At 50.5% G+C, this 20302-nt stretch overlaps 9 protein-coding genes across 9 annotated transcripts; 3 read left to right on the top strand and 6 right to left on the bottom strand.

The window, feature by feature from the left end:
• Positions 1-88: 88 nt before the first annotated feature.
• AKAW2_51576S (uncharacterized protein) lies at positions 89-746 on the bottom strand (the record flags this gene model as incomplete). The annotated part of the gene is made up of 2 exons (XM_041691520.1): positions 89-332; positions 442-746. The coding sequence occupies 2 exons, from the start codon at positions 744-746 to the stop codon at positions 89-91; spliced, it is 549 nt and encodes a 182-aa protein (XP_041544997.1).
• A 472-nt stretch (positions 747-1218) lies between these two features.
• Positions 1219-3375, bottom strand: AKAW2_51575S (WD40 repeat domain-containing protein; the record flags this gene model as incomplete). Its single annotated transcript, XM_041691519.1, has 2 exons — positions 1219-2855; positions 3093-3375. 2 exons carry the CDS (start codon positions 3373-3375, stop codon positions 1219-1221), a joined length of 1920 nt encoding a protein of 639 aa, XP_041544996.1.
• Positions 3376-4560: 1185 nt separating this feature from the next.
• Positions 4561-5830, top strand: BET4 (Rab geranylgeranyltransferase BET4; the record flags this gene model as incomplete). The annotated part of the gene is made up of 4 exons (XM_041691518.1): positions 4561-4569; positions 4623-4733; positions 4791-5379; positions 5457-5830. The coding sequence occupies 4 exons, from the start codon at positions 4561-4563 to the stop codon at positions 5828-5830; spliced, it is 1083 nt and encodes a 360-aa protein (XP_041544995.1).
• Positions 5831-7159: 1329 nt separating this feature from the next.
• GYP5 (putative GTPase activating protein (Gyp5)) lies at positions 7160-9934 on the top strand (the record flags this gene model as incomplete). Its single annotated transcript, XM_041691517.1, has 4 exons — positions 7160-7192; positions 7257-8810; positions 8875-9816; positions 9872-9934. 4 exons carry the CDS (start codon positions 7160-7162, stop codon positions 9932-9934), a joined length of 2592 nt encoding a protein of 863 aa, XP_041544994.1.
• A 516-nt stretch (positions 9935-10450) lies between these two features.
• AKAW2_51572S (Dabb family protein) lies at positions 10451-10865 on the bottom strand (the record flags this gene model as incomplete). Its single annotated transcript, XM_041691516.1, has 2 exons — positions 10451-10663; positions 10764-10865. 2 exons carry the CDS (start codon positions 10863-10865, stop codon positions 10451-10453), a joined length of 315 nt encoding a protein of 104 aa, XP_041544993.1.
• Positions 10866-12493: 1628 nt separating this feature from the next.
• On the bottom strand, positions 12494-12979 carry AKAW2_51571S (Ctf8 family protein; the record flags this gene model as incomplete). The annotated part of the gene is made up of 1 exon (XM_041691515.1): positions 12494-12979. One exon carries the CDS (start codon positions 12977-12979, stop codon positions 12494-12496), a length of 486 nt encoding a protein of 161 aa, XP_041544992.1.
• A 706-nt stretch (positions 12980-13685) lies between these two features.
• AKAW2_51570S (Cnl2/NKP2 family protein) lies at positions 13686-14267 on the bottom strand (the record flags this gene model as incomplete). Its single annotated transcript, XM_041691514.1, has 1 exon — positions 13686-14267. One exon carries the CDS (start codon positions 14265-14267, stop codon positions 13686-13688), a length of 582 nt encoding a protein of 193 aa, XP_041544991.1.
• A 953-nt stretch (positions 14268-15220) lies between these two features.
• Positions 15221-16582, top strand: EAF3 (MRG family protein; the record flags this gene model as incomplete). Its single annotated transcript, XM_041691513.1, has 4 exons — positions 15221-15384; positions 15588-15819; positions 15933-16317; positions 16371-16582. The coding sequence occupies 4 exons, from the start codon at positions 15221-15223 to the stop codon at positions 16580-16582; spliced, it is 993 nt and encodes a 330-aa protein (XP_041544990.1).
• A 443-nt stretch (positions 16583-17025) lies between these two features.
• On the bottom strand, positions 17026-19358 carry AKAW2_51568S (ARMH3 family protein; the record flags this gene model as incomplete). The annotated part of the gene is made up of 8 exons (XM_041691511.1): positions 17026-17689; positions 17747-18157; positions 18207-18541; positions 18590-18702; positions 18757-18910; positions 18959-19039; positions 19098-19220; positions 19278-19358. 8 exons carry the CDS (start codon positions 19356-19358, stop codon positions 17026-17028), a joined length of 1962 nt encoding a protein of 653 aa, XP_041544989.1.
• Between the last annotated feature and the right edge of the window lie 944 nt (positions 19359-20302).

The following is a 20302-nucleotide window of genomic DNA, read 5'->3' as shown; positions in this document are numbered from 1 at the left end:
TACTGAATTATCCTACACTGGCAACCGACCACAAACAAACATACCATCATTCATCTACCATCATCATCTACAAATAAAATCTAGTAAATTACAACAACTCCCCCTCCCCACAAGCCCCCGAATGCAAAACCCTATGCCCAGGAATCTCCTTCAACGCGATCTCCAACGCGACGGTACTCTCCTCCGTCGGATAAGTAGTATAATGTCCCAGAGCACTAACTTCCGCGGTATCCAGGGCTAAAATCGCCCCATTCTTACCCCCGACTATCCACGCATCGTCTGTTGAGTTCGGGAGTGTAATGTGCGCCACGCCGGAGAGGAAGATGACCCATCTGTTTCCAATTTATATAACTTTAGCATATATCCATTTATGTATATATATATATATATATATTTGTTTTCTAGAAGATATGGGTTGAGAGGGCCGAGGAATATACGTACTGGTTCGTGGGCGCATTATGGCGGCCGCCATCATATTCACCGGGGATGAGGAGATTAGTTGCGTTGTTGGTGACGGAGCCGAGATTGAGCATGGCGGTGCCGGAGACACCGGCTTGGGTGGAGGTGGAGTAGCCTGGGTCGAGGGCCCAGCATTCGAGGACGGATTGGTTGTTGTGTGCGGTGAGGGTGGTGATGTTGAGAGTGCTTGGGAAGGTGGTGGTGGTTGATGCTGCGAGGGCGGTGGTGGATGCAGCAGCAGCAGCAGCAGCCAGGAAGGTGGTTAGGAGGGTGTGGAGGAGAGGCATGGTGGATGATGTTTTGTGGTTTATGGTTTATTGGATGGGATATAGTTGTTGATGGGGTAATTAATTGGTTTTATATGCAGGAGTACTGGGTAAAATAGTTATTTTGGGAGGGAGAAATGGTTGGTATGCTGGGAAGGGAGCAGAGCGCATTATTTATTGCTCAATAACTATCTGCAGCCCTCTTACCGAGACGAGAGTTCAGCTCTTTTGGATGTGGGAACTTCTTCAGCTTTGAGCACGATCTGGCGATCGAAGCTTGAGTCAATTAAGAGGCGCTATAGAATGCATGAACCCCGAATCAAGAATGATCTGCGCACCGGTCCAGTTTTCTAGGTTTACTCGACCATCTATTATTGCCGCAATCTAACAATGCAACTAAGTATCCAGGTACACCTGCCCCCTCGGGTCATAGTGATAGCCAAACTCTTTCTAATCAATAATCATAATGATATGTGCGAGCCTGTAATGTTCATTAACGGATGATTTCGTCTCCGAGAATCTCCAGTCCTTCGAGCCCCTCGAGAATACCACTCCCTCCGAGAGGTCCGGCCACAACTGCCGCGCCTCGCTTGGGACCGCTCCATACTTCATGAAATTTGACACTTTGGTCGCTGGAAGCCACGATGATACAGCCTTCTTGCACCGTGCGCGAACACCAGAGACCCCCCTCTTTGGCGCGAGGTCGTACAACTTCCCGAATCGTGCTCCGTCGGCTGGGCTCGCTCCGACTTGGTTCAGCTAGCCGGTCGTGCATCACCATCGATGTAGAGGAACGGCTTTCCTGATCCGGTCTGTGGTCTTCGCAGTTGCGAGGACGGCCGGGATAACTCACAGCGCAGAGTGCACGCCCACAATCAATCATGTCGCTTTCAGGGCTGTCCCAACTACTTCCATGCGGCCCCCAAGGTATCGCAGCGATCTGCTCACAGCTCGGCCAGGCGAACACTGCGATGCGGAACGGATGTTCGGGCTGTGCGAATCCGAATGTAGCAACAATTTCCCGTCGGGTACGACTCCAAATCAAGCTGGTCACCTGGGCATACACGTTGATCGTGGCTAGACAGGCGCCCGTCGGGGCATGGTAGAAATGAATGGCTCGGTCGTTTGACCCGCCCCCAGTAGCCAAAAGAGACGGTTGCCAAGGGGCAAACGCGATAGCTTTGACTGCGGCGCCATGTACCAGCCGATGTCTTTGGCGGTTAGACGGCACCAGGACGGTTCGATCACCGCCGGAGATCAATGACCCAGTATGATTGAGGAGAGAGGAATATAGTGGCTTTGCGCTGGAAAAGGCCCAGGGCGGAAGTAGGTGACTTATAAGACTGCGCCGCCGAAAAAGCCGTTTGCTAGCACTCGCAGCAAAGCAAGTAAACGTGCCGGTACACTCTGTGCCTTCCGACTGACGCGACTGATGTGGTGTGCGACCCGGAGACGAAGGCTTGTGCTCCCGTGGAGGAAGAATATCATGGAGGTCGAAGAGCAAGCAGCAGTTGTCATTCCCTCCCGTTGCAAGATAGGAGCCTTCCGGGGACCAAGTGATGCCGCAGATCTGCTGCGTGTGCGCTGAAATCTTAGCAATCAGAGTCATGGATCCATTGAAGTCGTATTCATCCCATTCTTCACTATCAGGCCATTCTACAGAGTAGTACCAGATGTTCCCAAGATCATCACCTACAGCGAGCTCCTCAACATCGACTTCGAGGTGACGGAGCCTTTCGGATAACCGCCGGGATTTTGTTGGCCGAAATGCCAGACAAGTTATGGAATCTGGGTGGCTTATCTCGAACCGGACATCAGAATCGAATGTACTCCAAAGAGATAACATACCCGACTGTCTCCCGACGGCTAAAATGCTTTTTCCACCGTTCTCTGAGGAGAATGCAAGTGATGTCACATAGTTTGAGGGGTGTTGATCACTGAGTGGCGGATGCTGCACACCCAGATGCTCAGACCATAGGTACACTCGATGGCCGAGGCCGACAGCAAGTATGCCAGAAATGGATGAGTATGCTAATGTCGAACAATAAAAATCGTCTCGGAGGAGAGGAGCATCCAGGATGCGAAAAGGGCGGTTCGGGACCACCCTTTCACCCTCCTTTGCAACAATCCCTATGAGTTGAGTCCGAAAGTTAGTTGACGTATACTGCTAGCCAATATGACGATAAATACATGAAAGGAGAATGCTGCTAGACGGCGGCCTTACTGAATAAACGATGGATTATGTGGCAAAGACATGCTATCATAGATTTTCTGGGTTGAAGGCAAGGAACCTCTCACATGCATATCAAAGAAACGGATGATCACAGTTGCCACAGTCATGTTTTATAACCAAAAGCAGTCACTTACACTGGTACTTCTCTGCCCGCCTCCAGGCATTATCTTTCCAAACAAACGGAGAATATTTCTCAAAGTCTGGCAATGACGGGCTCGGTAAGGACTCAAGCAAAGGCCAAGGCTTGCAGTTCTTCAGGAGTCTCCTTGCTGGGTCAATATCCAAGGCAAGAGCCACTCTGGACTTGTGTTTCTCACGCTCCTCTGTTGACGCAACATGGGGCAGGAATCTGGCAGCAAACATCGGGGCAGTCGTTCCACTGGCAATCTGCCCACCCGAGCCATTAGGAGTCGCCATAGATCGTCGACCTAGTGCAGCTGATGTTCCTCCCACGTTCCAGACAGCCCCATTGCTGACTTGTCTAGAAAAGTCCCTGGAACCACGGGCGAAGTCATTACTCGGAACGGCCGGGTCAATGACGAGATGAGGGCCATAATGAGTGCTGCAAATACGGTCAGACGGTATCCTTGATGTGTTGATAGGTCTTCCAGGGCGAGTTGGCAGGAAAGGGTCCTCTTTTGGTAAACGCTGTCGTAGAAGCCTCTCCTCCGGAGAAAGTTCTCGGGCGCTCTTCCCTACCCGAAAGGGTGTTGATGGAGTAATGTTATTCTCTCTTCTGGGAATGAACCTATCTGGCAGCGCGGGACCTTTCCGGCCAAGTTCAAGCGTGTCAAGAGCGATAGGCCTCCTGATTTTATTGTAGCCTTTCCTGACTGGCCCTGGAGACCTGAGGTTACGGTGTTTCTTTGTCGAAGTGTGAGTAACATCACTGCGAGATTCAAAACTTCTAGCTACCCTGCGCGGAGACTGGGAGTGTTCCTCAATAGACTTGCTCTTGCCCTTTGACTTTCTTGTTGAAGGAGTGTTTAAGTTAAGTTTAGAATGAGTGATAGGCGCTAGTTGCGGCGGAGTGTGAGCATTAAGAGAGGTGGATGTCACAGCGTTGCGTTTCCGGGCCGTTGAACCCAAGGGTCGCGGCTCTGGAAGAACATCCTTCTCATCTGCTAAGATAGAGCTTCCCCTTGAGTGGATTGTAGAATGATTCATTGCCCTACTGGATTCCGGACCCAGTTACAACTCGGTATCTCGATGCTCAAATGCGCTATGTGTATGCCAGAATAAAAGTTGGGTGTGTTGTGGGAAGAATGAACGAATGAAGAGACCTTATCGACAGACTGCCATGCTGTACAAATATAGCTATAGCCGATGGCATGGCAGATAAATCCCTAAGAACAAGATATTAAAGGTTTGTGTGATGGACAAACCTCGTGAAGACCGGTCGATGTATACAGGGCACGTGACTGGAACTGAATCAGGAAGGTGGCTGCGGCATCGCCCATTCAGGCAACCGCATCGACTCCTTCAAGTATTCTTATCGATAAAGTGCGGCCTGCTCTCCTGACTCTGCCAGTTCCGCCCACTATACATTGTCCACTGTCCACCACATTACGCGCGCATAATTAGAGAGAAGCATCCTTCGGCATGGCAGCCGTAATGACACCTTTCCCTAAGGCACCACACACCCTTCGCTAACCGCCGGGCAGCATGGTATTCCCCGCTACTCGCTCCAAGGCGAGCAGACCGAAGAAGGTCGGCAGAAAGAGCTTCAGAAAATCGAGAAATACCGCCAACTTGATCAGTCGGTCCGCGACAAGGTAGACCACATGCAAGAAGCAAGCTATCACCAGCGCTAGCTGATAGGGATTGAATAGATTGCGGAACAACAATATACGCCAGAGACTCTAGAGAAAATAGCCGAACTACTGACCAGCAACCCGGAGTACTATACCGTTTGGAACTATCGGCGCCAGGTGTTGCGCAATGAATTTTCACGAGCAGCCTCAGCCGACTCAAACGAAGCAACTGCTGAGCAGATTGCGACACTAATCAAGAATGACCTACTATTCACGGTCCCCCTCCTACGTAGCTTTCCCAAATGCTACTGGATATGGAACTACCGTACTTGGCTGTTGGATGAAGCCAAGCGTCTACTTCCAGTACCTGCTGCGCAAAAATTCTGGCAGGAGGAACTGGGGCTGGTAGGGAAGATGCTTACCCTCGACAGCAGAAACTTCCACGGTTGGGGTTACAGACGCTTTGTCGTAGAGACGCTGCGAGAGCTCAAATCGGAGGAGCAGGAAGGGCAACAGATGACGCAGACAGAGTACGAATATGCAAAGAAGATGATTGGGGCTAACCTCTCGAACTTCTCGGCCTGGCATTATCGTACGAAACTCATCCAGCGCATGTTGAATGAGAAATCCGCTAGCGACGCGGAGCGAAAAGCGATGCTTGACAATGGTACGTCATCCCCTTTGTCATTTGCGTGGCCTGGAGACGGCGTACAAGTATGTGTGTTGACATATCATACTGGGAAGAATTGGACTTGATCCATCGTGCCTTGTGTGACCCGTATGACCAGTCATTATGGTTCTATCATCAGAACCTAATGAGCGTCTTTGATCCATCTGTGGCGGATCAGACGCTGGCACCGCACTTGAGTGATGCCGAACGCCTAGACTATCTCCGACAGGAAATCGACGAGATTCAAGATATGTTGGATGGGGCTGAGGATTGCAAGTATATTTACCAAGCATTGATTGATTGTACGATGTTGATGTGGAAGGTGGAGGGAAGTGCGCCCAGTGGAGAGAGGAAAAAGAAGGTGCAGGATTGGCTGTCGGAATTGAAGGAGCTGGACCCGCTGCGACTCCAACGGTGGCTGGATTTTGAACACTCCCTCAGCCGCTGAGCCGGTCATGGTCAGCTCATCCCTTGCCGATGCGATATGTATAGTAATCTATAGACGCCATCTGCGGGGGGGAGAATAATTTTTTTGCTTTGTTGACAAGAAGATTTTCCGATCTTCAACTTACTTTTCCTTGCTTCTTTCTCCCCCTCTTGTGCAATGATGGGGAGGGGGCGGACCTGGGACAGGAAGAAAGATGATGGGCAGCAGCTGCAGCACTTGCTCCATAGTGGGACCAACCACCGCGATGGATTTTTGTTGGTGAGTTTCAGAATAACAAGTGTCCACGGGAATGCTCAATGCTGGTCTCCCTCGGGCGGGAGAATGGGCACTTAATGCAAGCCCCGGAATCATTTTAGTGGTTCACCTGGCAGGAACCCGCGCATCGCCTGTTGATAAATCCCGACCACAAGAATTGATGCGAGTACAGACGTAAGTACAGTAGTGTACAGTGTAGTCTAAGTAACCTGTCGAACCGCCAGCCATCCCCGTCTTTATTCTCTTCCAACCGAGCATGGCTGTGAAGGTATTTTCTTTGCATAAGGAACAGCCTCTCTCCTACTCTCCTCTCTCTCTCTCTCCTTTCCCCCTTCCACCCCCAGCACTAGCTCCAACACTGCTGGCTTGATACGTCCTTATTGCCGGCTGGCTAAGGGACTAAGTCGTAGTGTAGGCAGACTAGTGGTTGACTTAAAGAAGCGCCTGCCAGTGGATGTCTATTTAGTATATTTAGTAGTAACAGTAAGTAGTTTAGTTTAAGGGGGAAGGCAGCATCCGAATCACGGGGTTTAGAGAGTCTCGCCAAGCCCCCATCTTTCTTTTGCCAGGGGATCTCCCGTTGACTACTACTTTCTACTTTCTACTTTACTTACTTTCATTCTTCCTCAGCAACGGTGATTTGACATCGTTCTCTGCCTGAACCTTTTTGTTCTGCCGCCGAACGGGAGAAGAACGAAGGAGGGAATCTTCATAAATCCACTCTCCAACCCTCCTGGATCCATTGCGGGCATCTTTTCCCCCCTGCCAGTCCCGTGGTACAAAGTCCGGAATTCCACCCGCTGGCTCTGGGTCCATTCCATCCCATCATCCCATCTTATCCAACCTCTCCCCCTTCCCTCTCAATTTACAATTCGGCTACAGCCTGTGGCTCCCGCTCGAACACACCTGGTTTTCTTCATCATCCTCGGTCCCTATCATGGAATAATCGCTGTTTGGACATCCATCAAACACATCGAATTTCGTATCTGCCGCCTCTCTTGTTGATCGAAATTGGATCGAAGAAACCAGCTGGTTTCACATAGTGGACACCCTCCCAGGTGGTCGGGTCCCAATATGTCTTCTAGGAACAGCGCAGAGTACGAAGGTGTAAGCTTCTTCTCACCAAAACCTGGCGATCACGAAGGAAGACTCATAATCTTATTCGCACCAGGATTCCTTTGACGATGCGCCCGAAGCCCCGAACACCCACGGCAGTCTGAACGTTTCCATTCCCCAAAGCTCTTCCACACGGTCTTTGACAGACAGCCCCCCGAGCGGATCGAATGTTGCCACGCCTCAATTGACGGAAGCTCCCCCGCTACCGGCGACTTCTCACGAAGACCACGAATCGGCCGAGGAGACAGATGATGCTGGCGTGGAGAAACAATCAGAAGCGGAGGATACCCCTCGCAAACAGAAACTCCAGAAATCTCCACTCTTGACTGCGCACAGGCTATCAACAACGTCTCTCGACGACGTGAACCTTGCCAGTAGCAACAAGGACGATGAATCGACTGAAAACCAGCCGTTGAGCCAGGAGCTCAACTCCGGTACCCCTCCTCCATTATCCTCTAGAGATTCCACGTCGTCCCACAGTTCGCGCCTCCAGGGATCATCCAACGCTTCTACCGCAAAGAACCAAGCCCCTGTTGCACCGCCCCCTCCGCCAACTCGATCGTTTACCAGCCCGTTTGCATGGCTGTCTCGAAGCTCGTCGGGCGGAAAGGACGCCAAGTCGCCTCCGGCACAACCACGTCGGAATACGGCCGCATCCATATCGACTATTGCAAGCAATCCGGAAATGGGTCGTCACCACGATGGAGAGGATGTTGATGGTCTAGGCCATAGAAAGCCGAGGCGCAGCAGCCTCAAGGACCAGTTCAAACAGCTCAGGTTGCGAGAGGAAGGACTCGCGTCGGAGAATGACGAGGCTAGCGTTGCGTCGGGACGTGCAAGTTTTACGGCCGGAAGTCCTCCGCCCAGCATACCGGAAGAAGGGGAGAATGGCATTGCGGCCGCCCCTCGGGCGACGTCGCCGCCTAATGGAGCGTCAACCGTCAACCCTAAACTTGCCCCGGGAACTGTTGCGGGTATTTCAACCTCTGCAACTGACGCGTCTGCGCCGGTAGACTGGGAGCTCTGGCAGCAACTAGTCAACAATGGCGCGCAAGCGTTGAAGGGGGCAAACTCGGATGAACTGAATGCCGCTATCAAACGAGGTATTCCACAAACTATTCGTGGAGTGATCTGGCAGGTTCTGGCGGACAGCAGAAACCCGGAGCTTGAGGAAGTCTACCGGGAGCTCATTGCCCGTGGCACGGACAAGGAGAAGCAGAGCAGCCCGAATGGTACCATTAACGGAGAGAAGGACTCAACGGCCTCTTCATCTCGCTCATCCGTTCGATCGGAGCGTTCTGCCTCGGTGGCCCACTCGGTCAATGGTTCGAGTCCTTCCCAGGAGTTGGATCCCGAGAAGCTGTCCAAAGAGCAGGCTGCCAACGAAACAGCTCGGAAAAAGAAGGCCAAAGAGGAATCAGCCGCGCTTTTGAAGCTAGAGAAGACTATTCGTCGTGACCTTGGTGCTCGCACGAGCTATTCACGCTACTTCGTGTCGCAAGGAAATCAGGAGGGGTTATTTGGGCTGTGTAAGGCATACGCTTTGTATGATGAGGCCGTGGGATATGCGCAGGGGATGAACTTTATTGTGATGCCATTGCTATTCAATGTGAGCAGCTCTACCTATCTACTACAACATCAAGAACATGCTTGCTGATGCTAAACTTATTTAGATGGACGAGGCTGAAGCATTCACGCTCCTCGTGAAGCTCATGAATCAGTACGGACTGCGGGAGCTGTTCATCCATGACATGCCAGGCCTCCATCGCAGCTTATATCTGTTCGAACGCCTGCTGGAGGACGTGGAGCCGGCTCTCTATTGTCACCTCCGGCGGCGGGGCGTACCCCCTCAGTTGTATGCCACTCAATGGTTCCTGACGCTATTCGCCTACCGATTCCCTCTTCAGCTGGTTCTTCGCGTCTACGATCTCATCTTCGAAGAGGGCCTTGAGAATACCATCTTGAAGTTCGCCCTGGCTATCATGCGCAGGAATGCAGACACTCTGTTGGGCATGAGGGACATGGCACCGTTAACAACGTTTTTGAAGGAGCGCCTCTTTGACGTTTACATTGATAAACAGCCCTCGGCGTCATCTATCTTGGAGTCTGGTTTCTTCGGAAGCTCTGGGGCCGCGGACAAGGAAGTCTACCGCGCCGACATCATGGTCCAGGATGCTTGCGCCATCCCTCTCGAGCCTGAGACAATCCGCGCGTACACAGCGGAATGGGAGGAAATGGTACGGACCGAGAAGGAGCGTGAGCAGGAGCTAGACAACCTTCGGCACACCGTTGCCACTCAGAGTGCTCGAATTCGACTACTAGAGGAGCAGGCCGAAGCATCAGACAAGGAGCACGTGCAGCTTGCGTCCGAGCTGGTGCACCTGAAGGTGGAAAACGAAGAATTAACGGACATGAACGATGCCATGAAGATGCAGGTCACCGAGTTGAAGAACGTCGTGGATAAACAACCGGCCGAAGTCGAGGAGAAGCTGCGGACTGAGATGGACCGCATCATGAAGCGCAACATGGAAGTCCAAAACGAGAACCGGTCGATGGTCGAACAGATGGCCGAGATGGAGAAGGAGCTAGTGGAGGCTAAGATGAAATGGGCTGAGGTAAGTTCCCATCATTATGCGATCAAGTGAACGACATCTGACCCAACTTCACCAGATTCATGATGAACACGAGAACCTGAAACAGAAATGGAGCGATCTTCGCAAGGCTCTCAACTGAGCAGCGGGATGTAGATATATTCTAACCTGAGTTTAGCGGGTGTTGCCTGGCTTCGCTGCTTTGCTTTTTCTTCGTCCAGTTCCCAACCATGATTAACTATATCTCTGTTACTATCTGTACATTTAAGCGGTTGGCACGCGTGGGAGAAAGCCTTGTTGGGTAATTATGTTCATGTTCACGTTCAAGGCAACCACGGGCGAAGAAACTATCTTTGTTAATTGTATCAATGTTGTTCTCTCTTATGTTATCAGCAGCAGCAGCGGCAGCAACAACATGGCTAGCACTCACTTCATGACACATACCGAACTGACCGACCCTTTGTCCTCTTACCATTGTGACATGATGACATTATTTGTTTCTAAGTGACGAACAGAACCAAGTGTGTGAAGTAATGGCATGAACCCAATAGATGTATACCAACAACCAAACCAGCAGTAGCCTATTCATCATCTATACATGAAAAAAAAATACTGACAATTATAATAGAAAATAAATATGAAAGAGGAAAAAAAAAATCTACAACACACTCTCAAAAAACGTCGTCAACTTATCCGTCCTAACAGGTCCCACAACCGCCTTCAACGCCTTATGCGCCTCACACTGCTCATCATAGTAAACCATATCCTCCAGGGACGCGAACGTCGTCTTCACAGACAGATTCCAGCCCTGGTTGCGCTCATCCGGGATGGAGGCTCCCGCGGCCGAGCTGAGGATGTAGGGTTTTCCGTCCTGTAGATATACCATAAGTCACTGTTTGCATATATATATATATATACATAGGGATTATAAAAGGGGAAAGGAAAAGAAAGGAAAGAAGGGATGAATATACCTTAACAGCCGTCTTAGCCAAAACCTTATACTGCTCTAGGACGCGATCGCGGTCCGCATCATTGGGGATCTTGAAGAGCGTGATGCGTTCGATAGGGGCCATTTTGCGGGTGAATGTGGTGAAGGTTCTTCGGAGGAACACTGAGTAGATCTCTTATATCAGTGTCTATAGTAATGTGTGTGTGTGAGGGAGGCGTTGGTTATGGGATGGAGGGGAATAAGGGAGAAGGGAAATGGAGGGGTATTTATACTGGTAGTTATGGATATATCCGATGATGGAGGGGGGGTACTGCGGGGTAAAAGAAAACTAGACTAGTATTATGTTCTGGTTTCTCGGTAGTAGAAAGGGTTTGTCGTAAGAGAATAGGGACAATGGGTTGTTTTGCTGGGAATGAGTGTATGGATCTTCGTGTCGGCTTCCGACGGATGTTCGGATGGGAGAGGTTTAGGTTCTTTCCCTCGGATCTAAGGTAGTTACGGATGTGGATGTGGGTGGGGGGAAGTGGGTTTGTGCTATTGGTGTCTACTTTGAGACGTTTGGTGATATGTGAAGTTTGTTGATTGAATAGTTCTGTACAGGAAGAATTGATTTTTGCATGAATGTCAACTGCAGTGGAACTGACAGGAGGCGTGCATGCAGGATGGAATGTTCTGCATTCGAGGGACGGAATGAAACAGGTTGGCGGAACTGGGGCGAGGAAATGATTCCGCCCGGGTATGTCTTTTCTCGGGTCTGTGGGATGGCGGAATATTACCAGGCTGGCCACCACTTCGACTAGTACTTTCGCTGGTGGATGATCAGTTTCGCTGAAGTTATTGTTTGTTTTCAGATATTCTTATGATTGCTAGTTTGTTCATGGTACACATCGCTGTTGTGTTGAATATGTAGTAATGAATAGCTTGTGTGAATTCACTATTGGTCTGGTATACTTCCTGTCCTCCATGTTGCCCTTGTATTGAGCCTCTGCTTCAGGCTCTATCGTTATACAGCTCGAGCCCATCACTAGGAGCCTTATCACAGGTCGCCGTGATGATAGTCTGTAGGGCGAAGGAAGACCATGCTAGGCGCACGCCGTCGAATGACCACTTCGATAACATCGTGGCATATCTTGGACAGTGGGATAGACAGCGCAGAAGTCGACTAACTAATTAGAATCGTGACCTAAGTCCTCGTCATGAAAGACTCTGCTTAATGGACTCATAAAGACCGCAGAAAGCAATGCGCCTTCAGACTCCGGTAGGCGAACGGTTCACCCTCGAGGTATTATAGATGGCATTCTGACAGGCATTCCCAGCATATCGAGTAATATAGCCTGACACGACACGAACGGGCCTGTGAGATTCATATCAATCGTTCCCTTTCCAGCTGAATGCTGACTCCAACTGGGAAATCGGGTTCCATTGACGCCACGTATATGAATGGAGAATGGCTTATAACAAGGGCCATCAACCGGCATATTGTATGCAATATCCTCACGAATTGTACTCGAGACCGACTCTCAATCTCCGCCATCGAGCGAACTATATGTATGTGAGTCGGTATTGTCAGCTCGGCACTAAGCGGCCGACGGTTCATGGATGATATCCTCGATGGGAATAGAACAGCACGCCTGAGTTCCGACGGACCCAATCTGTCCGCACACGCTGCGTTCAATGTGTCCATAGCCGGCCTGCGCAACGCGAGATCTCCAAACCGCCGATTCGTCCGGCTTTAATCCGTAGAATCTCAGTTCAGATATCATTGACAGGCTCCGGTCTACTCTTAAAGTAGATCTTGTACTTCACGATCTCGACAATCTCCAACTCTTCTTTGTCGTCAGCCGCCGCACCCAATTCCTTCTGTCTCCGCTGCACAATTGCAAGTGGCTGTGGTAGCTTTTTGACCTCTCCGGTCATTCGCTGATACCGTCCAACATATAGATAGACCCTCTTCATCCACTTTGTATCGTCTGGTGCTGTAAACTGCGGGGAGTAATCGGGGAACATGAGTTTGCCGATGGGGGTTTCGAACACGGGGGCACCATTGGGATTGCCGGGACCGGCGGGTGATGAACCTGACGACTCATTGTTTTCGCTGTTTTCTTGCGAGGGGATATTGATAGTGCCTTGGAGTTCGAGAAGGGCGAGACCGGAGGGGGTTTGCAGAAGCTGGGGGAGGGGATTGTTGACGCGTGCGGAGGGATTGGACGCGCGAGGGTGGAGAGGTATTGATGGCATTTTTGAATTACTGTCGTTCGAAAAAAAGGTGTTTTGTGGGAAAGAAGCTGAGCTCGTTGTTTTCGTACGAGGAGAGTGTATAAAGTAGGATATCGAGGGCGTGGCAATTGGGCTTTGGAATTGGAGGTCGCGAAAAGAGAGATTAAGATTAGCGCGTCACGCCAATCTCGTATCTTATCGGCATTTCCTCTTTGGGATGTAGTGCCGTGAAGGCGGCTTTGGAAGTTGCACATGGCTTAAGAGCTTGTATTTAAGCACGCCAAGATAGTCTACAAGCTACAGGCTACAGATTTTATGTCTTTTGAAGCTGGGGAAGCGATGGTAGAGGTCAATTTGATAGCTGAATAGGGTATTAGCCTCATCGAAGTCTTCGATCTCGTGCTGTTGACTTGTTCTACCGGCCCCCAAACCCGGTATGATCCTGTCTGAATCATCACCCATATGCACGTACATGCGGTTGGCCAGGTTCTGAGAGAAGGGCCAATGGTTGCCAACATTCAAGGGAGTCTAGTCCAAGGAAGCAGAGGCCTTGCCGAGCTGGAGCACATTGGTCTTACACAATGTATGTACCCGTGCTGCAGTGTTGCTTTGCGGCATCTGGCCAATGCAACTCGAGCAGGCAGGCAAGTTATTCGTGCCTGACAATTAGGCAGGTGGAGGTGAGAAGATTATCCTCGATAATAGTAATGCGTCTGCCATATACGGCTCAAGTTTTACGATAGCACGCATCTTCCAAATGACCCAAGCCTCGGATGGCTTCATTTACCATGTCTTCGCCGCTTGTGCCGGCGGGGCCTTGCATCTTGCCGTAGCGCAAGTCGCTCATTTCTCCGACCGTGTTGTTGAGCATAGTCAAGATCGCTGTTGCTTCCTCATCGGTCTCAGAAACTTGACGGTCAATGTCCGAGATGGCCTTCTCCATGGCATCCAGGAGACTGGATGGTGAATGATAGTCGGAAGACGATGTTTGTCCGAACAACTGGACATCCATATCCATCTCACGCTGATCGCTAGAGCTGAGTCCGTCAACACCTGTTTTGGTGACGGACTTCCGGAGCTCTGCTTTTTGGGTCTCCCCCTGGCGAACCTCTTTGTCAATGTTACCGTTAACGAGGTCCATGTCATTTTCCCGTAGCTCTTGCAGTTCGCGGTAGAGCGCCCTTATGTGCGGATGAGACCGCAAACGCTTTGGGAAGAGCTCAGTAAACTGCTGTAACGACATGATCGTCGGCAAAGGAGCCGGTGAGAGCAGAAAATTGCCCAGAATTGAGGATTCCGTAGGCGCCATGGTGGATGAATAGCAGGATGGCGCAGCCAACACACGATAAAATTATGGCTAACACTGAATTCAACTAGTTAGCCTTTTGGAGGCTTTATTTGCTTCACCTTCTGAGGTGATATTGTCTTGTCGCTGCTGTGTTACCCTCAATCGGAGTGTATCGCGTCTTGCGCCGATTAAGTTACCAGAACACCAAGGTGGCTGGGGTGGAACAATGATTGAGTAACAGTGCTCAGCTTGCTGAAGTAAACGACCGTAGCCGGGTTGTATGCAAGATTAATTGATGAGACGTTGCTGGTGTTGATGGAATAAAGAAAGAGGAAGATGAGATGGCGGCGGGCAAAGCAATTAAAACTAGCCGGGAAAGTTCGTGACTTGCCCTTTTGGACGCGTTCCTCATTCAGTCGTTCCGCTTCCTCTTCTTGTCCCAACCGCGACATGCTTTGAACCCTCACCACTTCTGCAACCCCATTATCCTCTCGAATTGGCATTGGACCAGAAAGGTTCGTCTTGTTCCGGCCATCTTCCCGAAATAACCAGGGAATAACCAGCTATTCACTGTGAGACCACCGGCTCCTGTCTTATATTGGAGGTTCTGACACTGCTTGGAGCCAATCAACTATCTTCCAAACCAGCCAGAATCATTATAAGCTGGCTGTCTGCAAGGCCTAGTGAAGGCTCACATCTGCCACATCACTTCCCTGCTTGTGTGCGCACAGTTGCCATTTTCTTCGCCTGCTTCAATCACTGTTCATCTCAGTGCACGTGCTTCGCAGAGGCAAATTTGACTTGACGAGACCTTAAATACCTGTCTCACCATTCTACTCCGTGTTTCTACTTGTTTCTTCTCGCGATCAAGCTGGTGAAACCTGTGGCTGGTATTTTGATTTGCTATAACAGCATCCTACCCCTCAGTGACAGCAGACACCCCTTGATCTGTCTACGCGCCACTTCATCTCAAAATGGCCCCAACAAGCCAAATGACCTACCAGAAGGACGAGAGGGTTCTTTGTTTTCATCATGAAATTCTGTACGAGGCCAAGATCCTTGACCTGAGGCATACAGACCCAGAGGACCGTAAGAGTCCTTATGAGTATCTAGTCCACTACAAGGGCTGGAAGAATACGTACGTCTAACCTAGTGTTATCCCCTTCATCTCCCCGAATTCTCTTACCTCTTGTCTTGGGTTGGAATTGTGATTCTACTCTACATGGCAGAAGGACGGGGTTCGCGCAATTTCCCTTCTGCCGGTGAAGCCAACCATCACGCCGGAACGGAGAGGTGTCCTTGTCAGAGCCACAATTGCTGACATTTGTTCTGTCTTTCCAGCTGGGATGACTGGGTTCCCCAAGACCGCCTTCGTAAATTCACGGAGGAAAACAGAGAATTAGCCACCACTCTTCGTCGTGAGGCAGAGGCTGCATTCCGCCAGAAGAGCACCAAAGCCTCTGTCAAGAAGAGGGGAGGCTCCGACCGCAGTTCCGCCCGAGGCAGCGAGGAAAGGCAAACCTCAGTGCCTGGCCGCGGAACCAAGAGAGCTCGTGACAACGATATCGAAAAGGTAAGTCTGCTGCATTTTTGCTTTCAATATTCCCTGTAGCCTGTCACACCGCTAGTGATGGTGCACACACGGGGCAGCACTGTTGATCACACATACTAACTGTGTCATCACAGGAGGAGAGCTTTTACGTGCGGCCTTCAGTAAGGATCGTAATGCCAGATAATCTGAAGTCTCTCCTAGTGGATGATTGGGAAAATGTCACCAAGAACCAGCAAGTCGTGGCCTTGCCTGCCAAGTCCCCGGTCAATCAGATCCTGGACGACTACGTCAATGAGGAGAAGCCCAAGCGCACAAGCTCGGCTGATACGGACGTCCTTGAAGAAGTCGTTATGGGTGTACGTGAATACTTCGACAAAGCGCTTGACAAGGTCCTCCTGTACCGGTTTGAACGCGAGCAGTACCGGGCTCTCCGCAAAAAGTGGGAGGCAGGCTCGGGCGACTACGCCGACAAGGGACCACTCGACATCTACGGTGCAGAGCACCTGACTCGTCTTTTTGGTAGGTTTTCTTGTCTTAATCTGCCATATACATGGCTAACAGATACTCCATAGCAACCATGCCCGAGCTCATTGCACAGACAAATATGGACCTCCAGTCAACGAATAGACTCCGTGAAGAACTGTCCAAGTTCACCATCTGGCTGAGCAAGAACTCCAGCCGATACTTTGCTACAAGATACATGACTGCGAGCAATGAGTACATCGAGAAGTCGCGTGGCGTTCCGAATCCAACCCCTGGAACTGCAACATCGCGTTTAGTCTAGACGTGTGGCCATTGATCCATTTATGTGTTTGCTTTTCTCCACCGTTTTTTTTTCTTCGAGCATATCTATCTCCCCCCCTTTTTTTTTTTTTAATTCGATTGCGTTCGACCGACTAGGGCTGCGACAAATGGTTAGTCAGCAAAGACTGAAGTTGCTTTATATGTATGTTACGGCGATGATCATACTTTTTTTCCTGTACCATTAGTAGGATAGAATTGGAATCACTCAGCTAGCAAAACTGAAATTTCAATCACTTTTCCAATATGTGTAACTCAGAACATGTTCATGAAACTGGCCAGAGAAGGTATAAAACAAAGGTAACAGGAACTGGATTTCCACCATCACCTAGTATCTAATCCGCTACCCCAAGCAACAGACACAAAACACAGCCAATAGACACTCATAAAGAAACACAGAAGAAGCATCATCATCGTCTTAACAGCCTAAACAACCAACCCCCTCGCATCATCGACCGCACACCTCGCCGCCCTCTTCAACTCCATTTTCCAATCCGCCTCACGATACCTCGTCCACGCCCCCAGCCCCTCCGGCGGCTGAATGCTCAACGTCTCATACCCCTGCTTGATAATCCGATGGACTTCCCGAGGACTCAGATTCTTTTTCAGGTTCGCCGGTACCGGCACCGCTTCTCCACTCTTCCCCGCCGACTCGGCATTCTGATCTGGGTCCACAAACAACAGCGTGTAGAAGTGTGTGGAGACGGAAATCAGCGTGTCGATGGCGGCTACGTGGACTTCTTTGTTGGTGTCTGCGCCAGCAGATGCGGATGCCGGTGCCTTGAAGTTGTAGACGTCGCGGAAGCGCGTGATGATGGGGCCGGTTTCGACGAGCTTGTAGAAGAGGTCGTCGTAAGAGAGCGGGTCCGGGAGGAAGGTGTCGCCGGAGGAGACGCAGAAGGCGATGAGGTTGATGAGGATGGTGGTTAGGGTTGTGGTGTGTGGGTTGCTGGTTAAGTCCGGGGCGTAGGTGGTGAGGAAGCGCGTGAGGGAGAGAAGAGTGCGCCAGAGTTCAGACCAGTGGTAGGTGAGTCGGATTTTGTTCATGGAGAGGTAGGTTAGGAGGCGGAGGAAGATTGATATGCAGTGGCTTTTAACAGTTAGTTTTGTGTTTTATATTGGAGAGAGGCAAACGGGAGAGAGATACCTGTAGAGGTTGACGTCGAGTCGGCGGCGGAGATTGTGGGTTAGGGTGTCGATGAGAATGTCGAAGATGACGGTTACTAGGACTCGATCGCCGTTGACGAGAGGGAGATATGGCTGTCTTTGACGGCAGAGGCGCACTCTGCGCTTGCTTTCTTCGCTGCAGAGTTGCTTGCATAGCGTGCTGTCTTCGGAGAGGATACGCAGGGTGAGGAGGTTCAGCTCGGCGTAGTGGGCTACTCTTGGGGACCGATAGGCGTGCTGTAGGAGGTAGGAAGTGAGGGAGAGGAAAGAGGCGAATGGTGTCTCCTCGTTGTCCTTCTCGGGAGCCGCGCTGATGAGGTGGTAGCCGAAGAGCTTGTTGGCATTGATGAAGTCGTAGGTGGCGAGGAGGATCGCTGCTTGTTGGGCCGGTCTGGTCTTGTTAGCGGGGGATAGCCTCTAGGAATTCAGGATAGGCTTACAGTGCTGCGAACAGATCTTTGGCTTCTTCTGCGGTTGGCGTGCCGGCTTTCTCTTTCTTGCCCGGGGCGAGTACACCTAATCCGAAATAGATCAGGGTACCGATGAGAGACCAGCCCTCCGGAGAGTCATCTTGCACTGCAACATAACCGTTTCGCAGAGCACCACAGGAGAGACCGACCCCCTTGGCAATCTTCTGGATACTGGCCTCGTTGACAAAATCGTCGAGTCGCAGCTGGTAGGGGTTTTGGAATTCGAACTTGTTGTAGTTTGCCAGCAAACCCAAAAGCACGAATGGCTCGAACATTTGCATTGGGGTCTCCGTTTCTTGGACGAACTTGATTGAAGATTAGCTTGGTTATGGAAAGTTTGGGAAGTAACAAACCTTCATTAGAGAAGGAAACAGGTCCCGGTGTGTGAAGTAAGAGACCAAACTTGTCTTGTACGCCCCGCTAGTCATGGCGATGGCGGCTTTTATGGCCTTGAGACGGATATCATCTGGCATTGGTTAATGCACGGTCGAAGTGATGTCGCTCATGAAAGGGGACTTACAGCTGCTGCCGTTCCGGATGATGCCATCCAGGACAGTGACGAAGTTGGAGATAACATGGTCCACATGGTCGAGACCAGCAAGAACAGTAATGACATCTGAGCTGGGGTTGGTGTACTTTTTCTTCAGGACACATGCTAAGAAGATCGTCAAGGTCTAGATCATAGTTAGAAAGTGATAACAGTCGTCGGGCAATGCACGTACCTCTAGAGCATAGGAATCCACCGGGCTGGAGGTGGAGGCCGCTTCGCGAATTGCGCGAGCAAAGAGTTGCTGTGTTTGGATCTGCTAGATTATTAGAAGGGACTGTCTGCTCGATAAACCAAGCATGGTGGTGACGCACCTGCAAGTTGAGTGTCTCGTCAGGACTGAGCTGGTTCAAGACCGCAGTAAGCCGAGTACGATCGGGAGGCAACAAGAAAAACTCGCGCCAAAATCCCTCCGATGGCTCTGCATAGTCGGTGGTCTAAGAAAATTGGGTTAGCTGGAGTGGTATATACGCTGCGGGGACTACGACACATACTTGGAATAGATTCTCGTATAGTTGCACGATCTTAGGCTTGAAGGTTTCGGGTCTACTTTGTTGGGTTAAGGGGGATTCCATCGCGTTAGGTGAGAGGAGTGGCGGTCAGCATTAAACATGGGACCGCTGCCAGCATCACAGATGGGAAGTTGAAAGAGCCAATATAAGATTCGATAACAAGCGGGCCGATGGAAGAGGGACTGGGGAAATGGACATGAAATGGTAGTCGCCAGCTTATTCGACCACCACTTCATTTCTCTTTTTCTGCCTATTCGGGCCAGCCCACACCAGCCACGCAACACCCCTGCTCCCCCACCAGCCACGGTTTATGTATGAAGGCGCCACGGTTTTGCTTTGTATGGTGTGAAAGTAGGAGAGGTCTAAACCTCCTACTTTCTTCCAGCATAATTTAAGATGAACGTATTTTCATTTATTCTGCCCCCTTGACTTTCTTGTCGTTGCAGTGACAAACACGTGCCTCTGCTCATGCCGACCATAAGATGACATAATCAGGGGCATGTGAAACTAATCACTTAATAACATTGAATTTGATGCATGACCTGACATCAATAGAGTGTCAAGGGTAGATAGAATGCTCCCATATAGAAAGTAACTCTGCTATAGTCACACATAGACAAGGATCAGCAACTCTTTCCTGTGGCTCCCCGGGTCCTTCATTATTTGTATTGTATCCCTTGACATCAAACAAAGCAGAAACCCATTAGTCATGGTTTACGCCTGATGGTGTGGTGACTCGTTACTCAGGCAGCCGTGTTAGTAATAAGGGTGAAGAGCATCGGGCCAATCACAGTAAAGGAGTAGCAATCGCAGGGCCAGCTCAGCAATGAACAAAGTCAAAGCAATGAAAGGAAACGGGACTGCTGCATGATCACTGGGTCACAGAGGGGCCATTTAGATTGCAACGGACAGTTCCCCAACAACCCCGGCTTCGATCAGGCGTTCATTTGAGACCACAGCAGTGGCGCCACCGTCGCTGTGTAGAAACACCTCCACGCTGATTGGCC

This window comes from Aspergillus luchuensis, chromosome 5 (assembly GCF_016861625.1).
Source record: "Aspergillus luchuensis IFO 4308 DNA, chromosome 5, nearly complete sequence".
Lineage (NCBI taxonomy): Eukaryota > Fungi > Ascomycota > Eurotiomycetes > Eurotiales > Aspergillaceae > Aspergillus > Aspergillus luchuensis.
The sequence above is the reverse complement of the archived record's forward strand: the minus strand, read 5'-3'. Positions and strand labels throughout refer to the sequence as shown.